Source organism: Erigeron canadensis, chromosome 5, assembly GCF_010389155.1.
Source record: "Erigeron canadensis isolate Cc75 chromosome 5, C_canadensis_v1, whole genome shotgun sequence".
Classification (NCBI taxonomy): Eukaryota; Viridiplantae; Streptophyta; class Magnoliopsida; order Asterales; family Asteraceae; genus Erigeron; species Erigeron canadensis.
The window spans coordinates 6,751,894-6,770,536 of NC_057765.1; the positions used below are offsets into that span (position 1 = coordinate 6,751,894).

Consider the following 18,643-nt stretch of genomic DNA (forward strand, 5'->3'; position numbering starts at 1 on the left):
AAACTGGCGTAGCTTATGGTGGCTCAGAAAAGCATTTTTCCAGATTTGACTTTCTTTGACTCGTTCTTGATCCTTTTAGCTCCAAATCATGACTTATGACCTGAAACACTTAACAAACATAAACACGCCCTAATTCTTCTATTAATCTTCACAAAACATGTCACTTTCATATCTTAAAGTTAGACTAATTAGGCGTTTATCACATTCCCCAACTTAACTCTTTTCGTCCCAAAAAGACATTCATCATGTGACAAGTCAATTTACAATCCTATAATATTTCCTATCACCAAAGAAACACCATATAAGAATTATACCAACTATACATACTTGTAAAACTCAACCTTCAAGCAATCTTCAAAGTACACTTGGGCGAAACTAAGCAATGCAAACCAAACCACATAACACAACCAACTCATAAGACTTACAACTATCAAAAGATTTACGACTAGCAAATAGAAATATATAAATGTGCAATTAAACCTAATAAACCTCAAGTTCGCCACAATACATGCATCACACTCTCACAATGTGCACTCCCCTCGGTTCATATTTTTGGGTGAATTAGCAAAAGATGTGCTAATAGGTATATATAAAACTCTCAACCCATTATTGCACACTAAAAGTCATAGGCTAGTACACAAATCGAACCAAGACCTCATAACTCAAACTATCACTTCAGTATTCATACAAGTTTGATGGAAATAATGGAATGAAATACGGTAATGATTCTCATTTGGGCAATTTACTAGAATGATTTTGGGAACATTTCATTTTGGTTCTTTTGGATCAACTTACATGGATAATTGAAGTAACTTTCATTTATAACCATATACTTTGACTTTTCAACCGGATTTTTCAATTTGACTTTGATTTGTTCTTTCTTCCGATTCATCATCATAAACAACACAACTTTTTGAACAATTAACGGATTTCATGACGAGGTGAGGTGAAATATGTATTGAATTGTATGATTGTTTTGTGATTTTAAGCACATAATTCAAGTTAGAGGTCTCAACACGGTAAGGGCATTAGTTCTAACCTAATGTACAATAATGGTTCACACAATATGATAATCACGAGAAATAATGCTACGCTAACAATCTAAATCCATAGTTGACGAGGCGTTTTTCTCTTATGAAATTGAAGGATATAACGGATATATAAGTGTGATACATGCATTGTGACTCACAATTGGCATATTACCTTTATTTGCACATTTCTATGTTTTTACTTGCTAGCAACTCTATCAAGCGGCTCATAAGTCAATCATATCATGCAAGCTAGCCTACACTACCTAGCCTCACTTACATGTACTCATCCAATCACAAGAAAATCTCATTTTACAAACATGTATAGCTAATATAACTCGAACATTTTGTCTCTTTGATTCAATTCCATATTACAAGAAAATAAATTAACATCTAAACTAGAAACATGAAAGAAATCGACAAGAAAATGAAATCTACTTACGAATTGAAATTGCAAAAACATAAAAGCAAACATATAAAAACACATAGTCACACAAGAATATAAGGAAAGTACCATCACTGTCGTGGAACCTGCGGTCCGAAGATCGACTCCATCAAACTCTGGTACAAAGAACGACCGTCAAGTGGATTAGGGGCTGGTGGTGGAGCACCCGTGGTATCCTCAACTCGATCGACATCAGAATGTCGAGGAAACCACTCAGAATCATACCCCTGAGGATAAGCTGGGTGAGATGTAGAAACAAAAGGTTGTCTGTAATCAACTGGAGGAGGAGTCTCCACATAATCGAGTCCCGCAATATGGTCCTGGTGATGGCGGACTCGCTCGGTGTACTCAAAATGCCTCCTCAAAGTATGCTCATGAGCATATGCCATGGCTAGCTCATATCTCCTCCGCTGCTTACTCTCTTTAACAGTCAAATCCCACATGCTCTTCTCATACAAAGTCCACTGATTATACCCACTAGGCCGCTCATACTCAACACTCGGCCTAAAAGTTCCACTTCCAACATCTAATGAACCATCGTCTCTTCTTTCTTCCAAACCCTCTCTAGCATTACTGGACTCACCTATCTCATTAGCACCCATTCGTTCCATCAGTGCTATCGCCTCCTCCCGAGTAACCCCCTTCTTAGGTGCTATTAAGTAACCATGAGTTTTCAAATCCCTAAGGAGTTTGAATTGAGAATGATCTTTAAACTCCCACTCAGTTCCCTTTAACAACTGTTTCATAGAATGTGAGGTGTGAGGCAAGTCATCCAAATGAATATCTTCTGGAATTACTTTGTGGATGTGAAGAAGGCGAGAGATAAGTCTAGGATGGGGAATGATTAGCTTATTCTTCTTGTTTCGTGCATCCCAAATGTTAGACATGATAAGCTGCCTAAATGATAAGGCTAGGTTTCCTGTCATCAAAGCATACAACACCACAACATCTTGAAATCGAACCATACCCTCATCACTAATCCGAGGACACACATTCCAACTAAGAATGGACATGATCAAACGGGGCAATGGCTTCAACAAATTACGCTCTAACTTGAAATTTGTACTTAAAGCGTCTCGAGGAACAACAAAAATTTCAGCCACCTTATCAAGCCAATTATCAAACTTTTCCACCCCCATTATTTTTTTATCAGTCAAGTAGTCAAAATCCCTCCCCGATTTGGCACCCGTGTCAAACTTAGCAATTTTATCTAAGGTAGCAAAAGACATTGTTACCTTCTTTTTATTCACGGTGCCAACTAGCTTAGTGGTCTCTGGAGGGTGATTACCTGGAGTCATCACTAAAGTACTCATCCACTCAATAATACCATCTAAATACACTTCCGAATCATCATGATTATTCCAAAGTAATGCTTGTTTCCAACCCATCTCTTCAAAAGCTTCAACCATCTCAAACCCTTTAAAATCCTCTAAGACAATTTTTCTTTCCCCCAATAATTGGCTCACAACATTATTGGCCGCAACCATCTTTTCCTTAAACAATATCAAATGCCATTTAGCGGGTAAAGTATGTATTGAAATACCTTGTCTCCAATCGGGTTCGTCAACTTCCACATCCACCTCCATCTCCTCACTTCTCGGAGGTGAGTTGTCTTCTTCATCATCTTGAATAACCATTTTTCTCTTTTTCTTTCGTTGACTTAAAGAAGGTTCACTTGATTTAGCCAAGCTTTTCGTCAAATTTCCTACTTTCTTCTTCATCCTATCAACAAAACTAACCCACAAAAATAAACATTAGTAATATTTAGTAAATAAAGCAAACTAAGAATAAAACTAGAAAAAAAATTCGTGTTTTAACTCACATCAATCTCGAAAAATAGGCCGAAATTAGAAAAACAATTATGGGGGTTTTGTAGCCCTTGAAAAGTTATTCAATTTAGCCTCAAGAATTATTAAAACATAATGAAGAATTGAAGAAGATATGGTTAATTGAATGATTAGGGTTTATGGAGAAATTAAATGGGGAGGAAGAAAAGAAACGTGAGAAAGAGAGAGGGATAAAGAAATTGAAATATGAAAAATAATAAGTAAACAATCGGTCATGGGCTGCAATTAAAAAGAATTTTGAATTTTTATTAATTATAAAATAAAAACTGAATTTTGACCTCGACCCCACCGTAAAATATGCTCCACGTGGCGTCCCTTACGCTTGCTTGGAATTTTCTGTTTTGGCGTTTAGTCCATCAATATTGGCGTAGGTTAGATGGTTTGACCGTAAGGTCGCGTGGCCTACGCCACATATATTTTTGGCTGTGTGTACTCTACGCTAGAAACAACATAACATACGCCCCTCTCAAATTCATCATTTTGGCATTTTGTGAAATTTAATGTGATGCGGGCCAGGAGTTATTGGCATAAAGTCCAAATTGCAATTTCATGAGAACTTAAGTTATGAAGTCCCCATGTCAACTTTTTTTTTTTTTTTAACTACAACCACAACCAATCTTTTTCACAACTTTAAAAACAAATGACATTCATATTTAAACTTTGAATTTAAACTTTGAAAACAATTGACACTTGATTTAAAAACAATTTGCAATTATGTATAAAAATGAACTCCCTTCCCCAACTTAGAGGTACATTGTCCCCAATGTACACCATAACTAGAGATAAGTTAATCGGCTCAATTAATTGCAAAAAGGTTCTCTTTCTCACCCAAACCAACCTTCCCCAACTTAATTCTCAAGCAAAGGTGCTTAGAATTGTCCAACTTGTGTAACTATGCGACAAAATACTAAACAACTAAATAAAAAAAAACAAAAATAAAAAAAATAAAAAATAAAAATAAAAAAAACAAAAAAAACACGTAAACAAAAACATACCGAAAATGAAGATAGAAAACAACTAAACAACGGGTTGCCTCCCGTTTAGCGCTAAGTTTATTGTCCTCAGCCCGACATTACCTCAATTTGATTTATGCAAGATCATAAGATGGTGGACTTGAGATGAAGTTCACCATTTCCTTTGTAAAGCCATTTATGTCACTTGCGTCCAAATAAGGTTTCAAACGGTGTCCGTTGACCATTTGCTTTACTCCATCTTTCGGGTCCTCAATTTCAATTTCACCAAACTTTCCAACTCTTGTAATAACATATGGACCCATCCATTTGCTCTTGAGCTTTCCCGGAAAGAATTTGAGTCTTGAATTGTAAATCCACACCTTTTTGCCAACTTCGAACACCTTCTTCTTCAACTTAGCATCATGAACCGCTTTCATCTTGTCTTTGTAAGTGGATGCACATTCATATGCTTCATTCCTTAATTCTTCCAATTCACATAGTTGCAACTTTCTTTCCTTACCTGCACTCTCAAAATCCATGTTAACGGCCTTAACGGTCCACAAAGCTCTATGTGCCAATTCTATTGGAAGATGACAACCCTTCCCATAAACCAACCGGTAAGGAGTAGTGCCAATAGGTGTTTTAAAAGCGATACGGTAAGCCCATAAGCATCATTCAATTTTGTTGACCAAACTTTTCTATCGGGTCTTACTGTCTTTTGCAAAATCTCTTTAATCTGCCTATTAGACACTTCAACTTGCCCACTTGTTTGTGGGTGATATGGGGTGGCAATCCAGAGGTTTACTCCATACCGTTTGAGAAGTTTGCCAAACTGAAAATTTTTAAAATGAGATCCCCCATCACTTTTGATGACACAAGGAATTCCAAATCTTGAAAAGATATTGCTTTGCACAAACTTACAAACAACGGTATGATCATTGGTTTTAGTGGCTATGGCTTCTACCCATTTGGAAACATAGTCTACGGCCACTAAAATGTAGTAATTATCAAAGGAATTAGGGAAGGGACCCATGAAATCAATGCCCCATACATCAAAAATATTAACAACTAAAATGGGTTGCATGGGCATTTCATTCCTCCTAGTAATACTACCTAGTTGTTGACACCTAACACACTTTTTGACAAATTCAGTGGCATCTTTAAAAATACTAGGCCAAAACAAACCATACATTAAAACCTTATAACCTGTCTTTTGGCCACTGAAATGACCTCCACATGCAAATGAATGTGCATGCGTCAACACCTCCTGAATTTCTTCTTCCGGAACACATCTTCTCACCAATTGATCCGGGCCAACTTTGAACAAGTCCAGCTCATCTCAAATGTATTGCTTGGCTTATGCCAAGAATTGTTGCTTCTTTCTTTTAGGCCAATGTTCCGGTAATCTACCTGCAGACAAGAAATTCACAAAATTTGCATACCAAGGAACAATAGAAACAGTTAGTAGATGTTCATCCGGAAATGTTTCATTGATTTCCTTGGTTGGTTCATCATCCATGACTTGAATTTTTGACAAGTGGTCCGCCACCACGTTCTCACTTCCTTTCTTATCTCGGATCTCCAAATCAAACTCTTGTAGCAACAACACCCATCGAATTAGCCTTGGCTTTGCATCCTTTTTCTCCATCAAATGCTTCACCGCGCTATGATCTATGTATACTATAACCTTGCTACCATAAATGTAAGAACGAAAATTGTCAAGTACATAAACAACCGCAAGCAATTCTTTTTCGGTGGTTGTATAATTCAGTTGGGCATCCGATAAAGTTTTGCTTGCATAATAGATCACAACGGGTTTCTTGTCTACCCGTTGTCCCAAAACAGCCCCAATTGCAAAGTCACTTGCATCACACATAATTTCAAAAGGCATGGACCAATTAGGTGATTGCAAAATGGGTGCTTCAACCAATTTCTCTTTCAAAGTTTTGAAAGCTTTTAAACACTCATTATCAAAAACAAAAGGTACATCTTTTAGTAACAAACTACACAAAGGTTTTGTAATGACACTAAATCCCTTGATGAACCTTCTATAAAACCCGGCATGTCCAAGAAAAGAGTGGACACCTTTAACATTGGTTGGAGGGGGTAAAGTAGAAATCACTTTGATTTTGGCTCGGTCAACTTCCATGCCTTTATTTGAAATTACATGACCCAAAACCGTCCCCTCTTGAACCATGAAGTGGCTCTTTTCCCAACTTAAAACCAAATTTGTCTCAACACATCTTTTTAAAACCTTGGCTAGTTCATTGAGACAATTATCAAAGGTTTGACCAAAAATTGAAAAATCATCCATGAATATTTCTAGGGAATCACCGACCATATCGGAAAAGATACTCATCATGCACCTTTGGAAGGTGGAGGGAGCATTACATAACCCGAATGGCATTCACCTAAAGGCAAAAGTCCCATATGGGCATGTAAATGTGGTCTTGTGTTGGTCATCGGGATGAATAGCAATATGATTATAACCTGAATAACCATCTAGAAAACAATAAAACTTCTGACCTGCCAGTTTTTTGATGATTTGATCAATGAACGGCAATAGGAAATGATCTTTTGAAGTAGCGGTGTTCAATTTCTGGTAATCAATGCACACCCTCCACCCGGTAATGGGTCGGGTTGCAATTTGCTCACCACTATCTCCTTTCACCACTTGAATTCTAACTTTCTTAGGTACCGTTTGTGTTGGACTTACCCATGTGCTATCCGAAATTGGGTAGATAATTCCAGCATCCAACCATTTTAGTCACTCCTTCTTCACAACTTCACGCATATGAGGATTCAACCTTCTTTGAGCATCACGTGAAGGTTTTGCTTCAGAATCGGTGATTATCTTATGCATCACAATTGATGGGCTAATTCCCTTCAAGTCGACAATTGTCCACCCAATGGCCGCCTTATATTCCTTGAACACTTTTAGCAATGCCCTTTCTTGCACTTCTTCCAAATTTGATGCAATAATCACCGGCAAAGTTTGTTCTTCTCCCAAAAATGCATACTTCAAATGAGATGGGTGCTCTTTCAATTCAACTTGTGGTGGACTTTCAATGGAAGGTTTGAGATGAGTGTCGATATGATCTGGTAGACTTTCAACGAAATGAGTCCATGGTGTCTACCTTCTTGAATTGCCATGAACTCCTAATCCTTCTCTTCCTTCTTCAATGTCTCACTATGCTCCACAATCAACCTGTCAACCAAAACACAAGTGTCCCGTGTGTCCTCCTCATTTTCATGAGGAATACACTCATCAATGACGTCCGCCATGAAGCATTCGTCACTAACTACGGGGTTAGGCACACTAGCAAAAACATTTAATCTAATCTTACGGTTGCCAAAGGTCATTTCAACCGTACCCTTTCTACAATCGATTAATGCATTAGCGGTGGCCAAAAAGGGCCTACCCATGATGACATTGGGCTGCCTAACATTACCGCTTGGTGCAAAATCAAGTACCAAAAAGTCTACAGGGTAATAAAAGTCATCCACCTTCACTATGACATCTTGGACAATTCCTCTTGGAAGTTTTAGTGACAAATTAGCCATCACCAAGGTGGTGTCGACTTTTTCCAATGGTCCAAAGTCATATTGGTCATACAACATACCCGGTAGGATACTCACACCCGCCCCCATATCCAAAAGTGCCTTATTCATTTTAAAATTACCAACTAGAATTGTAATTAAAGGCGCTCCCGGATCTTGGAGTTTAGGTGGGAGTATACCCATCACAACAGCACTAACTTCCTCATTCAAAACAATCTTCTTTGGAAGTTTATGATGCTGTTTTTGGGTACACAACTCCATAAGATATTTAGCATAAGCCGGAACTTGTTTAATAATGTCAATAAGAGGTATATTGATTTTCACTTGTTTAAAAATTTCCCACATTTCTTCCTCATGGGGACCTCTTTTCCAAAGTGTAGGCCCAAGTTTTGGATCAATTAAAGCCAAAGGAAAAGGAATGGTATTACTCTCCATATCCTTTTCTTGTTTTTCAGAAAATTTAACATTAGACCTATCATTTTCTACCTCTTTAAGAGACACATTCTTATTTAATTTTGGTAGAATAAGTTCCGGTTCATGCTCACTATCTTGGTCATCATCAACATCCTCCACCACACCATCAACAAGTGATGATGGAGGTTCAACTTTATTATCATAAATCCTTCCACTACGAAGAGTACTTAAATTGTTTATCTCCACATTCTTGACATTCTTTGAACCGCCACTTTGATGTTATGGATTGATCTTCGTGTCACTTGGTAGCTTTCCCGGATTCTTCCTCAATTCTGACACATCCTCCGCCAATTGACCCACTTGCTTTTGCAAAGATTCAACCGTTTTATCCCGAATCTCATTCTTTCGATCCATTTCCTTCAAGTACTCCATAATTTCCCCGGTTGACACCTCATTGCTTCCCGATGCTCCACCTTGGTTATTACCTTGTTGAAAGTTTCTTGGGTAGCCTCGATTGAATCCTTGATTTTGGCCACCTTGGTAATTCCCTTGGTTGTAATTTCGTCCTTGGAATGGTTGAAATGGTGCTCCACTGTTTTGGTTGTTTCCTTGAAAGTTCGGGTTTAGTTGATTTGAAGAATTTCCATACCGAAGGTTTGGATGGTTTCTCATTCCCGGATGATAAGTGTTGGAGTTCTTGTCAAATGGTCTCTTTTCTCCATACACTTGATTCACTTCTTCAACTTGTTCCGGGATCAATGGACATTGCAAAGCCGTATGTCCAAGTTCATCACAACTTTCACGAATCGGGTATTCTTGAGAGACTTGAGCAACACCTGATTTTCAACTTTACCTAACTTAGCAAACTTCCGTTCCAAAGCTTCAAGTCGATCTTTGGTGGCTTGATCACTTGTAGATGATGAAGAAGCTATTGGATGCCTTGCTCTCCTATTTGATTGAGCTTGTCTTTTCGAGTTCACGCTCATTTTCTCTAAAAATTCCCAATCAACATCTTCCGGATTAGTCAAGAAAGTTCCATTACTAATTGAGTTCACATTTCGTTTCTCTTCCGGTAATAAACCATCATAGAAAGCGGTGATTAATTCCCATCTAGCAATCCTATGGTGTGGACATGTTCTCAACAACTCATTAAACCTCTTGAAAGCTTCGTGAAAAGTTTCACCCGATTGTTGCTGAAAAGTTCTTATTGAAGTTCTTGCATCACTAGTCTTTTGCATGGTATAGTACTCATCCAAGAATTGTTGTTGCATTTCAGCCCATGTAAAGATGCTTCCCGATGGCAATGCTAAGAACCATTGCTTTGCTTTATCTTTCAAAGTGAACTGAAATAAGACTAGTTTGACTTCATCCGGTGAAAATCCTTGACCTCCAATGGTACCACAAATAGCCTCAAACTCCGACAAGTGCAAATAAGGCTCCTCCGTTGCTTTACCATAGAAACTCGGTAGAATACTCAAACATTGAGGTCTAACTTCAAAAGCTCTACCCCTCAACACCGGTGGTACTATAGGTGAGGCATTAACGGCTATGGCGGGTCGGAAATGACTATCAACTCCTTGTGGCGGAGGTTGATAGTTCATGTTTGGCATGACACGGTTATGTGGATGGTAAATTGGGTGATTTCCACGATGGTTTTGGTGGGGTGGTGGTGGAGCATGAGGAATTCTTGGTCCTTGGTTGACATATTGAGGTTGGTTATATTGAGGATATTGAATGTTTTGTGGTTGCACAAAATCATCTCCATCATTCCAATCATATCCATCATCATGATTATCGAACCTCCCATCATTCCAATTATCAACCCTTTCATACACCGACTCCGTATACCATGATCCCTCTCCAACAAAGGTTGGTGTTCCAGTTCGGTGAGGAGTTGTGAATCCGCTTCTCACGGATCGGGGTCGATGTTGTTGTTGAGGTTGGTTTTGGGGTTGGACATTTCGTTCAAGGTTAGGTTCTTGTTGGGTTCCGGTTGGTTGATTAATTGGTGGTATATTTCCGGGATTACTCATGTTTGCACGGTGAAGTACTCGGTTTCTCCTAGCTGTTTTCTCAATTTCCGGATCAAACAACAAAAGTGATTTCTTCTTTGAATACCTCGTATGCATAAACAACCTGTAACCTACACAAATAACATACCTAGCGTAATTCGGAAATACAAAAATGCAAAGAAAATAAACAAACTACTAACAAAACTAAACTAATTCTTTTTGTATTTTATGAAAATTTTAACAATTTGAAAGCAATTTTAACACTTTGCACACCGATTCCCCGGCAACGGCGCCAAAATTTGATCAGTGTCGTTGGACTGATCAAAATTAAAACTAAATACCACTAATTAGCTAGGGCAAGTGGAGTATCGTATCCACAAGGAATCAAGGGAAAGTGTTAAACAAGTTACAAGAACTAATTGAACTAGACATAAACTTAAAATCGATTGATTGATTGATTTGTTTGATTAAAACTAAAGTTGAGCATAAACTTAACAAAATACTTCAATTAACAAAGTAGACCATTCTCATGCTCCCAATTATGCTTTCAAATATGTAACCTAACTTATATTCGTTGGAAATCACATAGACATGATTCGTTATAACGTTTGGAATGAATGAACTTAAGAACTAAAGTAATCGGTTGTGATGATTCACGATAACGAAAAACCGAAGAATTGACACAACTAGATTTTCAAGTCATTAAAATAGAATTACTAGTTCATGAGATTCTTTCAATAATCCATGATAAACACTAATTTGAAATCAAAAGATAGATGAATTTCATTCAAGGTCATAAACAAGTAATCATTCATTCAAATCCAAACAACATTAGATGCAAAACACAATTAAGAATTAAACATCTAATCCAACATGAATATGAGAAAGGTTGAACATAAAAGTCTTACATAATTGTTCACATAAGAATGATCAATAGAAAACCTAGCCTATAATCTTCATCATTGATTCTTCAATTAAGGCTATAATCTTCATGATATTGTGATTTGATGATGAAATTGGGGTGTTGTGTGTGTTAGGAACTGCTCCAGGGATGAGAAAATATGAGTTGTAACCTCCCAAAGTCGTGTATGTCTCAAATATAATCTAAAAATTGAATTAAAACCATAATTATCGGATGCACTTTCTGAACTGGCGTAACCTACTCCAAAACTGGCGTAGCTTATAGTAGCTCAGAAAAGCATTTTTCCAGATTTGACTTTCTTTGACTCGTTCTTGATCCTTTTAGCTCCAAATCATGACTTATGACCTGAAACACTTAACAAACATAAACACGCCCTAATTCTTCTATTAATCTTCACAAAACATGTCACTTTCATATCTTAAAGTTAGACTAATTAGGCGTTTATCACTGGCCACTAGAGTCTACAAGGCATGTATGGCCTTGGTTTTGCATTCAACCTGGGAGATAAGAGGAGAAACTAGGTCAGCAACCCTTTTCGCTTCAGCAGCCGCAGATTCATTGCTGTTGGATGCTTTCTTTGCTGAGAACCGTACAACAGTTCCAATCTTGCATAGGGATCGCGAGAACCCTCGAATGGCCTGCTGATCCTTTTTGATAACATTTGTATAAGTGCGCAGCTTCTCTTGATCAGTAGCCATAGAAACAGATTTTTCCTTAAGTGTCTCAATGCTGGCAGTGTTTTCATTCTGCTTGCTGTACCAGCTCTCCAAGATCTTCACCAAGCTGTCATCCTCATGACTTTTGAGTTGAACAGCGAGTGTGGCAGCCTTGGTGAGATCATTCAGTTGGTGTTCCACCCTGGCCAGCCTATCAGAAGAGTTGGTAGAGTAAGAGATACCCAACTCTTTGGCAGTATGAGAGATGACAGGCTTGGCAGCAGAAGAACAGCCAGGAACACCTTGAAAGGAAGAGGGCATGCCAAGGGAGAGCATGATGTTCACTGGTTGCATGGGTGGAGTTAGAGGTCTGGCAGAGAAAGTCAATACCTTAGTTTCTTTATCATTAGCTGCTGCACTATCATCAGCAGCAGCTTCTTCAACATCAACCTCCATATCACTAGCTTCAAGTTCATCAGCCTGGTTGGAGGAATCCAGCTGGAATTCATCAGCAACAAATTCACCCAGCTCAAAATCACTTTCTTCACCATCATCATCACCTTCAAAACCAACATTTCCTTCACCAAAAGCAACATCCTCTGCATTTTCAACCTCAACACCCATCCTTTCATCCATAGAAAAATTTAGAGGGGTAGGGGAACTGGGTGCCTCAGCTTCAGTGTGTTGTACCACCAAAGCATCATCGGCCGTAAACTTTGTTGTCTCTAGCATCACCTGTGATATGGCTGCTGACAACGACTCAGAGGGTTGAGAAGAAGAAGAGGAAATAGTTTGTTCGGTAGACTCAACTCTAATGGGCTGGGGTGGCCCTTAATCTTCACCAACCTCGCCTATAGAAGTTTGAGGTGGCTGCTTTCGGTTACCCTTTTTCTTGTCAGCAGTCTTTTTTGAGACTGCGGATGGGCTGGCTGGGTCTCTATTGTCCTTGGGCAGTGAGGACTTCTTAACCTTAGTATTTTTGCCCTTTAGTAGTCGCTGCTGCTGTTTTGGGACAGCAGCAGGAGGTGAAGTGGAAGAATATGCAAGTGTTTTGGCTTTCTTGGGAGATTTGGAGGCTGCTGGGGGGATTATCAGCATACCAGCTCTAGCAGGGTTAGGTTTATAAATTTTAGGATATACAGAATAAAGTACCTGCCTCATAGCTGGAGTGAGCACAACATACTTGGAGTCGAATTGCTATGGGTCGCAAGCAGGAGTTTTATATACAGAGCTCGCAACCCTTGGAGAGAGAAGATAGTGAGCACTTTCAGGAAGATATTCTCCCTTCAGCTCACGCTTGAAGATTAGTGAGAGAAATATGGAAAATGGCACAGAGCTTGACATGTTCCTTATAGTGACCTTTCCCTTTAGGTCTTCAAAAATGACACTGACAAAGTCTATATTTCGACCATTTGCCAGTGCATAGATCATCTGCATTTTAGTAGTAGTGGCTTGATCAAATGAGCCACTGTTTCCACCAAGACATTGAATGACATGAGTAAACAACAACCTCCAAACCCCAGGCAAGAACTTCTTTTGAGGATTGCTATGAACAGGTATGGGAGGGATAGTGTTAGATCCGTACCCAATGGACAGCAGTCATTCCTTCCATACATTTGTTTCTACAAGTCCAACAAATGGTCGTTCTTCAGTTTGATTGGGAAGACGAAGAACTGTTCTCAGTAGATCCACTGAGATAGATATAGTATGCGTCCCTTTCACGGTACCAGTAATGGTGCTACTTGCAACTTTGTAATCATATGTCCACCAGAACTCCCTTAGGAGATGGACAACTATTTCTGTAGGATCACTATAAATAGCCCTTCTAACTGGGCATCCCATTATGAAATCGAGCATGGAGAAGTAACCTTTGATTTTTGATGGGATCTCTTCAGATCGCAGATAGTTATTGGCCTTGATAACCAACTTTGAAGCTTGAAAAGACACTTGATTAGAAGGATTAATGCCTTCATTATCATAGATTTTGGAGTTAAGATATGAGAGAGTTTGTTGTTCAGGAGCAGATGAAGAAGCCATTTTAGATGAGATGATTTGAATATGATATGAATAAGAATTTGATATGAATATTTAGAGAAAGTAGGAAAGATTTGAGAGAATATGAGAGATTTTAGAGAATATGAAAGATTGAGAGAATGAAATGAACGTAAAAGAAGGTGAAAAGGAAGAGATTTGCATATATATGGCATGGATATGGGTCCCATGACTACAAAAAGTGAGTCGTCACATGTACTCTCTTTCATACGTGGCATAAAAAGAATTATATTAAATTGTGAGATACTGTTTGTATGTACATATGAGAGAGGTATGATGTGACTATATGAACCACGATTTCAACTGTACTCGAGTTCATACGGCGCGTACAGTGTACAAGTTGCCCATTTGGTAGAAAATCGAGGTAACCGTTTGAGATATATATATAATAAAATATTTAACAAAATACGTAATGGAATATACTCAGATAAATTGAGGTATCCACTGAAGAGTTTATTTTATTAAAAGGAATGGTTACCAAGTTTTAATTAGCACCACAAAGAAAGAAAGAATGGATGCTGATGAGCATTAAACAATTTTTGGCAAATTGTCAGCCATCAACGGATTTTATATGTCTTTACCAGCAGCCGTTTGCTGCTGGACTAGATAGGGACTTTCAGCACCCTATTACTTTTATTATGTTTTTTTCCAAAGCATCAGGGATCAACGGATTTTAGATGTCTTTACCAGCAGTCGTTTGCTGCTGGACTAGATGAAGACTCTATGGCTCTTCATTGCCTTATTTTGTAGCAAGTAAAACACACTTGAACTTGCTGGTATTCTTGATATAAGTCAAGAGATTTTAACTTACAAAAGATATGTAAGTTAAGTAGCAGACTCACCATTTAGCATTCCTAACCTGCTAACGAGATCCTTGAATCTCTTTTCATCTAAAGGTTTAATGAAAATGTCTGCAAGTTGATCATCAGTGGGGATGAAGTAGATTTCCACATCCCCCTTCATGACATGATCACGAATGAAGTGATACCAAATGTCAATATGCTTAGTTTTGGAATGTTGAACATGATTATGTGTGATGGCAATAGCACTAGTGTTATCACACATAATGGGGATTTTAGAAAAATCTAAGTCATAGTCAGCAAGTTGGTTTTTCATCCGTAGGACTTGTGCACAACAACTTGCTGCTGACACATACTCTGCCTCAGCAGTGGAGATGGAAACTGTATGTTGTTTCTTACTAGACCAACTAGTCAGCCTTCCCCCCAACAATTGACATCCACCACTGGTACTTTTCCTATCTAACATGTAACCAGCATAGTGAGAATCAGAGTATGCAACTAAGTCAAAGCTAGAATCTTTGGGATACTAAAGACCTAGAGAGGAAGTCCCTTTGAGATATTTGAAGATACGCTTGACAGCGAGAAGGTGAGACTCCCTGGGAGATGCTTGATATCTTGCACAAAGGGAAGTAGCAAACATAATGTCTGGACGACTCGCTGTGAGATACATCAGCGAGCCTATCATCCCACGATAGAAAGTGGGGTTCACATGCTTACCATCAAGGGCAGCATGGAGATTTTTTGGATGAGACATAGGAGTAGGCTTAGTAGTGATATTAGACATATCAAATTTGGCCAGCATGTCTCGTATGTATTTTTCTTGGTTTATAAAGATGCCATCAGAAAGTTGACGAATTTGTAGACCAAAGAAGAAGGTTAGCTCACCCATCATACTCATTTCAAAGTGAGAAGACATTAGGGAGCTAAACTTATTGCAAAGTTTCTTGCTAGAGGATCCAAATATGATGTCATCAACATATATTTGTACATATAGGACATGAGCACCCTTTCTATAAATAAAAAGAGTATTGTCTATAGATCCTGTCTGAAACTCATGAGAAAGAAGAAATTTAGAGAGAGTGTCATACCAAGCTCTGGGAGCTTGTTTAAGACCATATAATGCCTTATAGAGACGATAAACATGGTTTGGCTTGGTTAGGTCTTCAAAACCAGGTGGTTGCTCCACATAAACTTCTTCTTCGAGTTTTCCATTTAGGAAAGCACTCTTGACATCCATTTGATATATAGTGAAGTTTCGATAAGCAGCATGTGCCAAGAATAAGCGTATTGCTTCAAGTCTGGCCACTGGAGCAAAGGTTTTGTCATAGTCGACACCTTCTTCTTGAAGGTAACCTTGAGCGACTAACCTAGCCTTGTTGCATATAACAACACCATCTTCGTCCATTTTACTCCTATAAACCCATTTTGTACCAATGGGTTCTTTGCCAGGAGGAAGAGGAACTAAGAACCAGACGTGCTGTCTTTGGAATTGTGTTAGTTCTTCTTGCATGGCAGCAACCCACGATGGGTCAACCATAGCCTCTCCAATATTCTTAGGATTGATCATTGACAAGAAATTTACATATATACATGTGTTTCTAGTCGCTGATCTAGTTACAATACCCTGCTGAGGATCACCAATAATTTGTTGAGCAGGATGACTTGAAGTCCATTTAAGTGATGGGACACTTGATGAACCTAGAGTGGCAGTGGAAGACATTTGTGTGGGATCAACAGGAGAAGGATAAGAGGAGAGATCAATGGTTATTGATGGTTCAACAAGGGTTTGATCAGTGGAGTCATTTAACTGATTTGAGTTATCATTAATGATGGGGTCATCAGCAGACTCCATGTCTTCAGCGTTAGCTGAAGCATCATGAAACTCATCATCAGCATAGTCATCAACTTGCACATCATCAGCCAGTGATCTAGGTTTGGCTGATGCAGCATGGATTGACCTTAAGATAGGCTCAACTGGCTCAATCGTATAGATATGAGCAGCAACTTGCTTCAGCTCAGGATCTGTTGAACTATCCTCAGTGAGTTGCTGATCAAGAGGAGGTGAGCAAGAAGCATCAACAAATGAGTCGGCATCCTCCGTAGGAGGATTAGTGAACTCATTGAAGATCTCTTCAGTAGAAGATGGCTGGATATCTTTAAGAGCAAATGTCCCCGTTGAGGAGTTATAGGCCTTACTTGCTGATGTGGCAAGTGTCCTCGCTGAGGAGTGGTAGACCTATTTTGTGAAGGCAGTCTACCCTTTTTTGGAGTGTTATGCCTTAGATTTTATTTTAATGGCATAGATTGAGATGCCATATGAGTTTGAACATCAGCAGGTTCAGCCTTTGTGGGAAGTACTTGCTGATGTCTTGCATCAGCGAACCTAACCCGTCTGTTCATTGGACGATCATGTTCAGACAAGGAATTAGCATGAGTAGGTTCCAGCTGAGAGGAAGATTGAGCACTGGAGTGTTGCTGAACGACCTGATTAACTCGCTGAGGAGTACCATAGTCATAGGGAGCAGCAATAGTGCTTCTTTTAAAGGGCTCAGCACCTTTTACAGATAGTCGCTGAGGAGCAATGGGTACATATCCATCACTTAAAATATCCCCTTTAAAGGTTCTGGGTGGAGAATGTTGAATTCTCCCTTCATGTGGCATTATGCCAATAATGGGAAGATGAGAGAACATGTCAAAAGTACTGGTTGAGGAACTGGTACTTTTAACATTAGAGGAAGAGGGCACACTGGTGGAGGGTGTAGCCTTAGAATCCATCTCAGCATGGTAGTCATTTTGTCCCTTGACAAAATACCACTTTTTCATCTCTTCAGGAGAGATGGAAGATGAAGAGGGTGGAGGAATAAAGATTTCAGGCTTTACATCATCATTAAATGAGTCAGCAATTGAGGCAGCAGCATCAAAATTGCCACCAATTGAGGGACTTGCTCACTCAAGCATTGATGATGAAATTTGGAAGCCTTTAACCAGGAGGTCACAATCTTCTTCAGATTAGAAACTTCAGCCTTGAGAGTTTCATTCTCAAGTTGGAGTTTCTGAGTCATTAACTCATGAAATTGAAGTTCAATATGAACATTTTTCAATTTCATAAGTCTTTCAGATTTTTCACTTAACTCTACTCCAACAGTGTTAAATTTAGATTGAAGTTCAGCACGTAGACTTTCTACGAACTGAAGATCACAAGACAAAGACTCAATAATTTTGGTCTTGTCATGATCAAAAGAGGAGGAAAGAAGAGAGTGTACCTTTTTAATAGTGACGTTTACCCACTGACTCGATGAGACTTGATCCTTTGTCAGAGCATCACTGTTAGCAAATGCCATAAGGCACATGGCATCAACATAATCGTCATCATCAGAATCATCTAAGTCAGCCCAATCATGTTCTTCAGCAACAAGTCCTTTTGCTGGTACTTTGGCATCCTCTGTTTCAGCCACCTTAGCCTTCAGCTGATAGTATTTGTTCCTGTATTCATCAGCAGATTTAGAAGGGTTAGGTTTAGGAGCTGCAGGAGTGGGAATAGAGACTCTGCACTCCTTCTGGTAGTGGCCTTTTCTACCACACCTCCAGCACTCTTCCTGTGATTTATCAACAGGAGGTTTGAGAGCATCAACCGTTTTGCGATTGTTCCACCTTCTGGAGTATTTTCTACCAGCAACAAGGGCAAAGCCCATAAAATCATTAAACAAGTCTTGTTTTTCTTCATCATCCAGCTCATCAACGAGAGTTTGAATAGGTGCTGGAAGATTTGAAATACTGGAACCATCATAGAGATCGATGGGCTCAGTAGAAACAAGAGCTATAGGGTCAAAAATAGGATGAGAGGAGATGCTGACAGAGGAAGAAGAAGAAGAGGGGCCAATTTTGGCATCAGCAGAGGCTCGAATGTTTTGAGCCAATGCTCTCTCTTCAAATTGAAGAGTACCAAAGAGTTC

At 39.0% G+C, this 18,643-nt stretch overlaps 1 protein-coding gene across 1 annotated transcript; it reads right to left on the bottom strand.

Moving 5' to 3' along the window:
* Window positions 1-7,040: 7,040 nt before the first annotated feature.
* Window positions 7,041-8,920, bottom strand: LOC122601095. Its single transcript, XM_043773867.1, has 3 exons — window positions 8,551-8,920; window positions 7,465-8,439; window positions 7,041-7,372 (listed from the first exon to the last, which is right to left on the bottom strand). The coding sequence occupies exons 1-3, from the start codon at window positions 8,918-8,920 to the stop codon at window positions 7,041-7,043; spliced, it is 1,677 nt and encodes a 558-aa protein (XP_043629802.1).
* Between the last annotated feature and the right edge of the window lie 9,723 nt (window positions 8,921-18,643).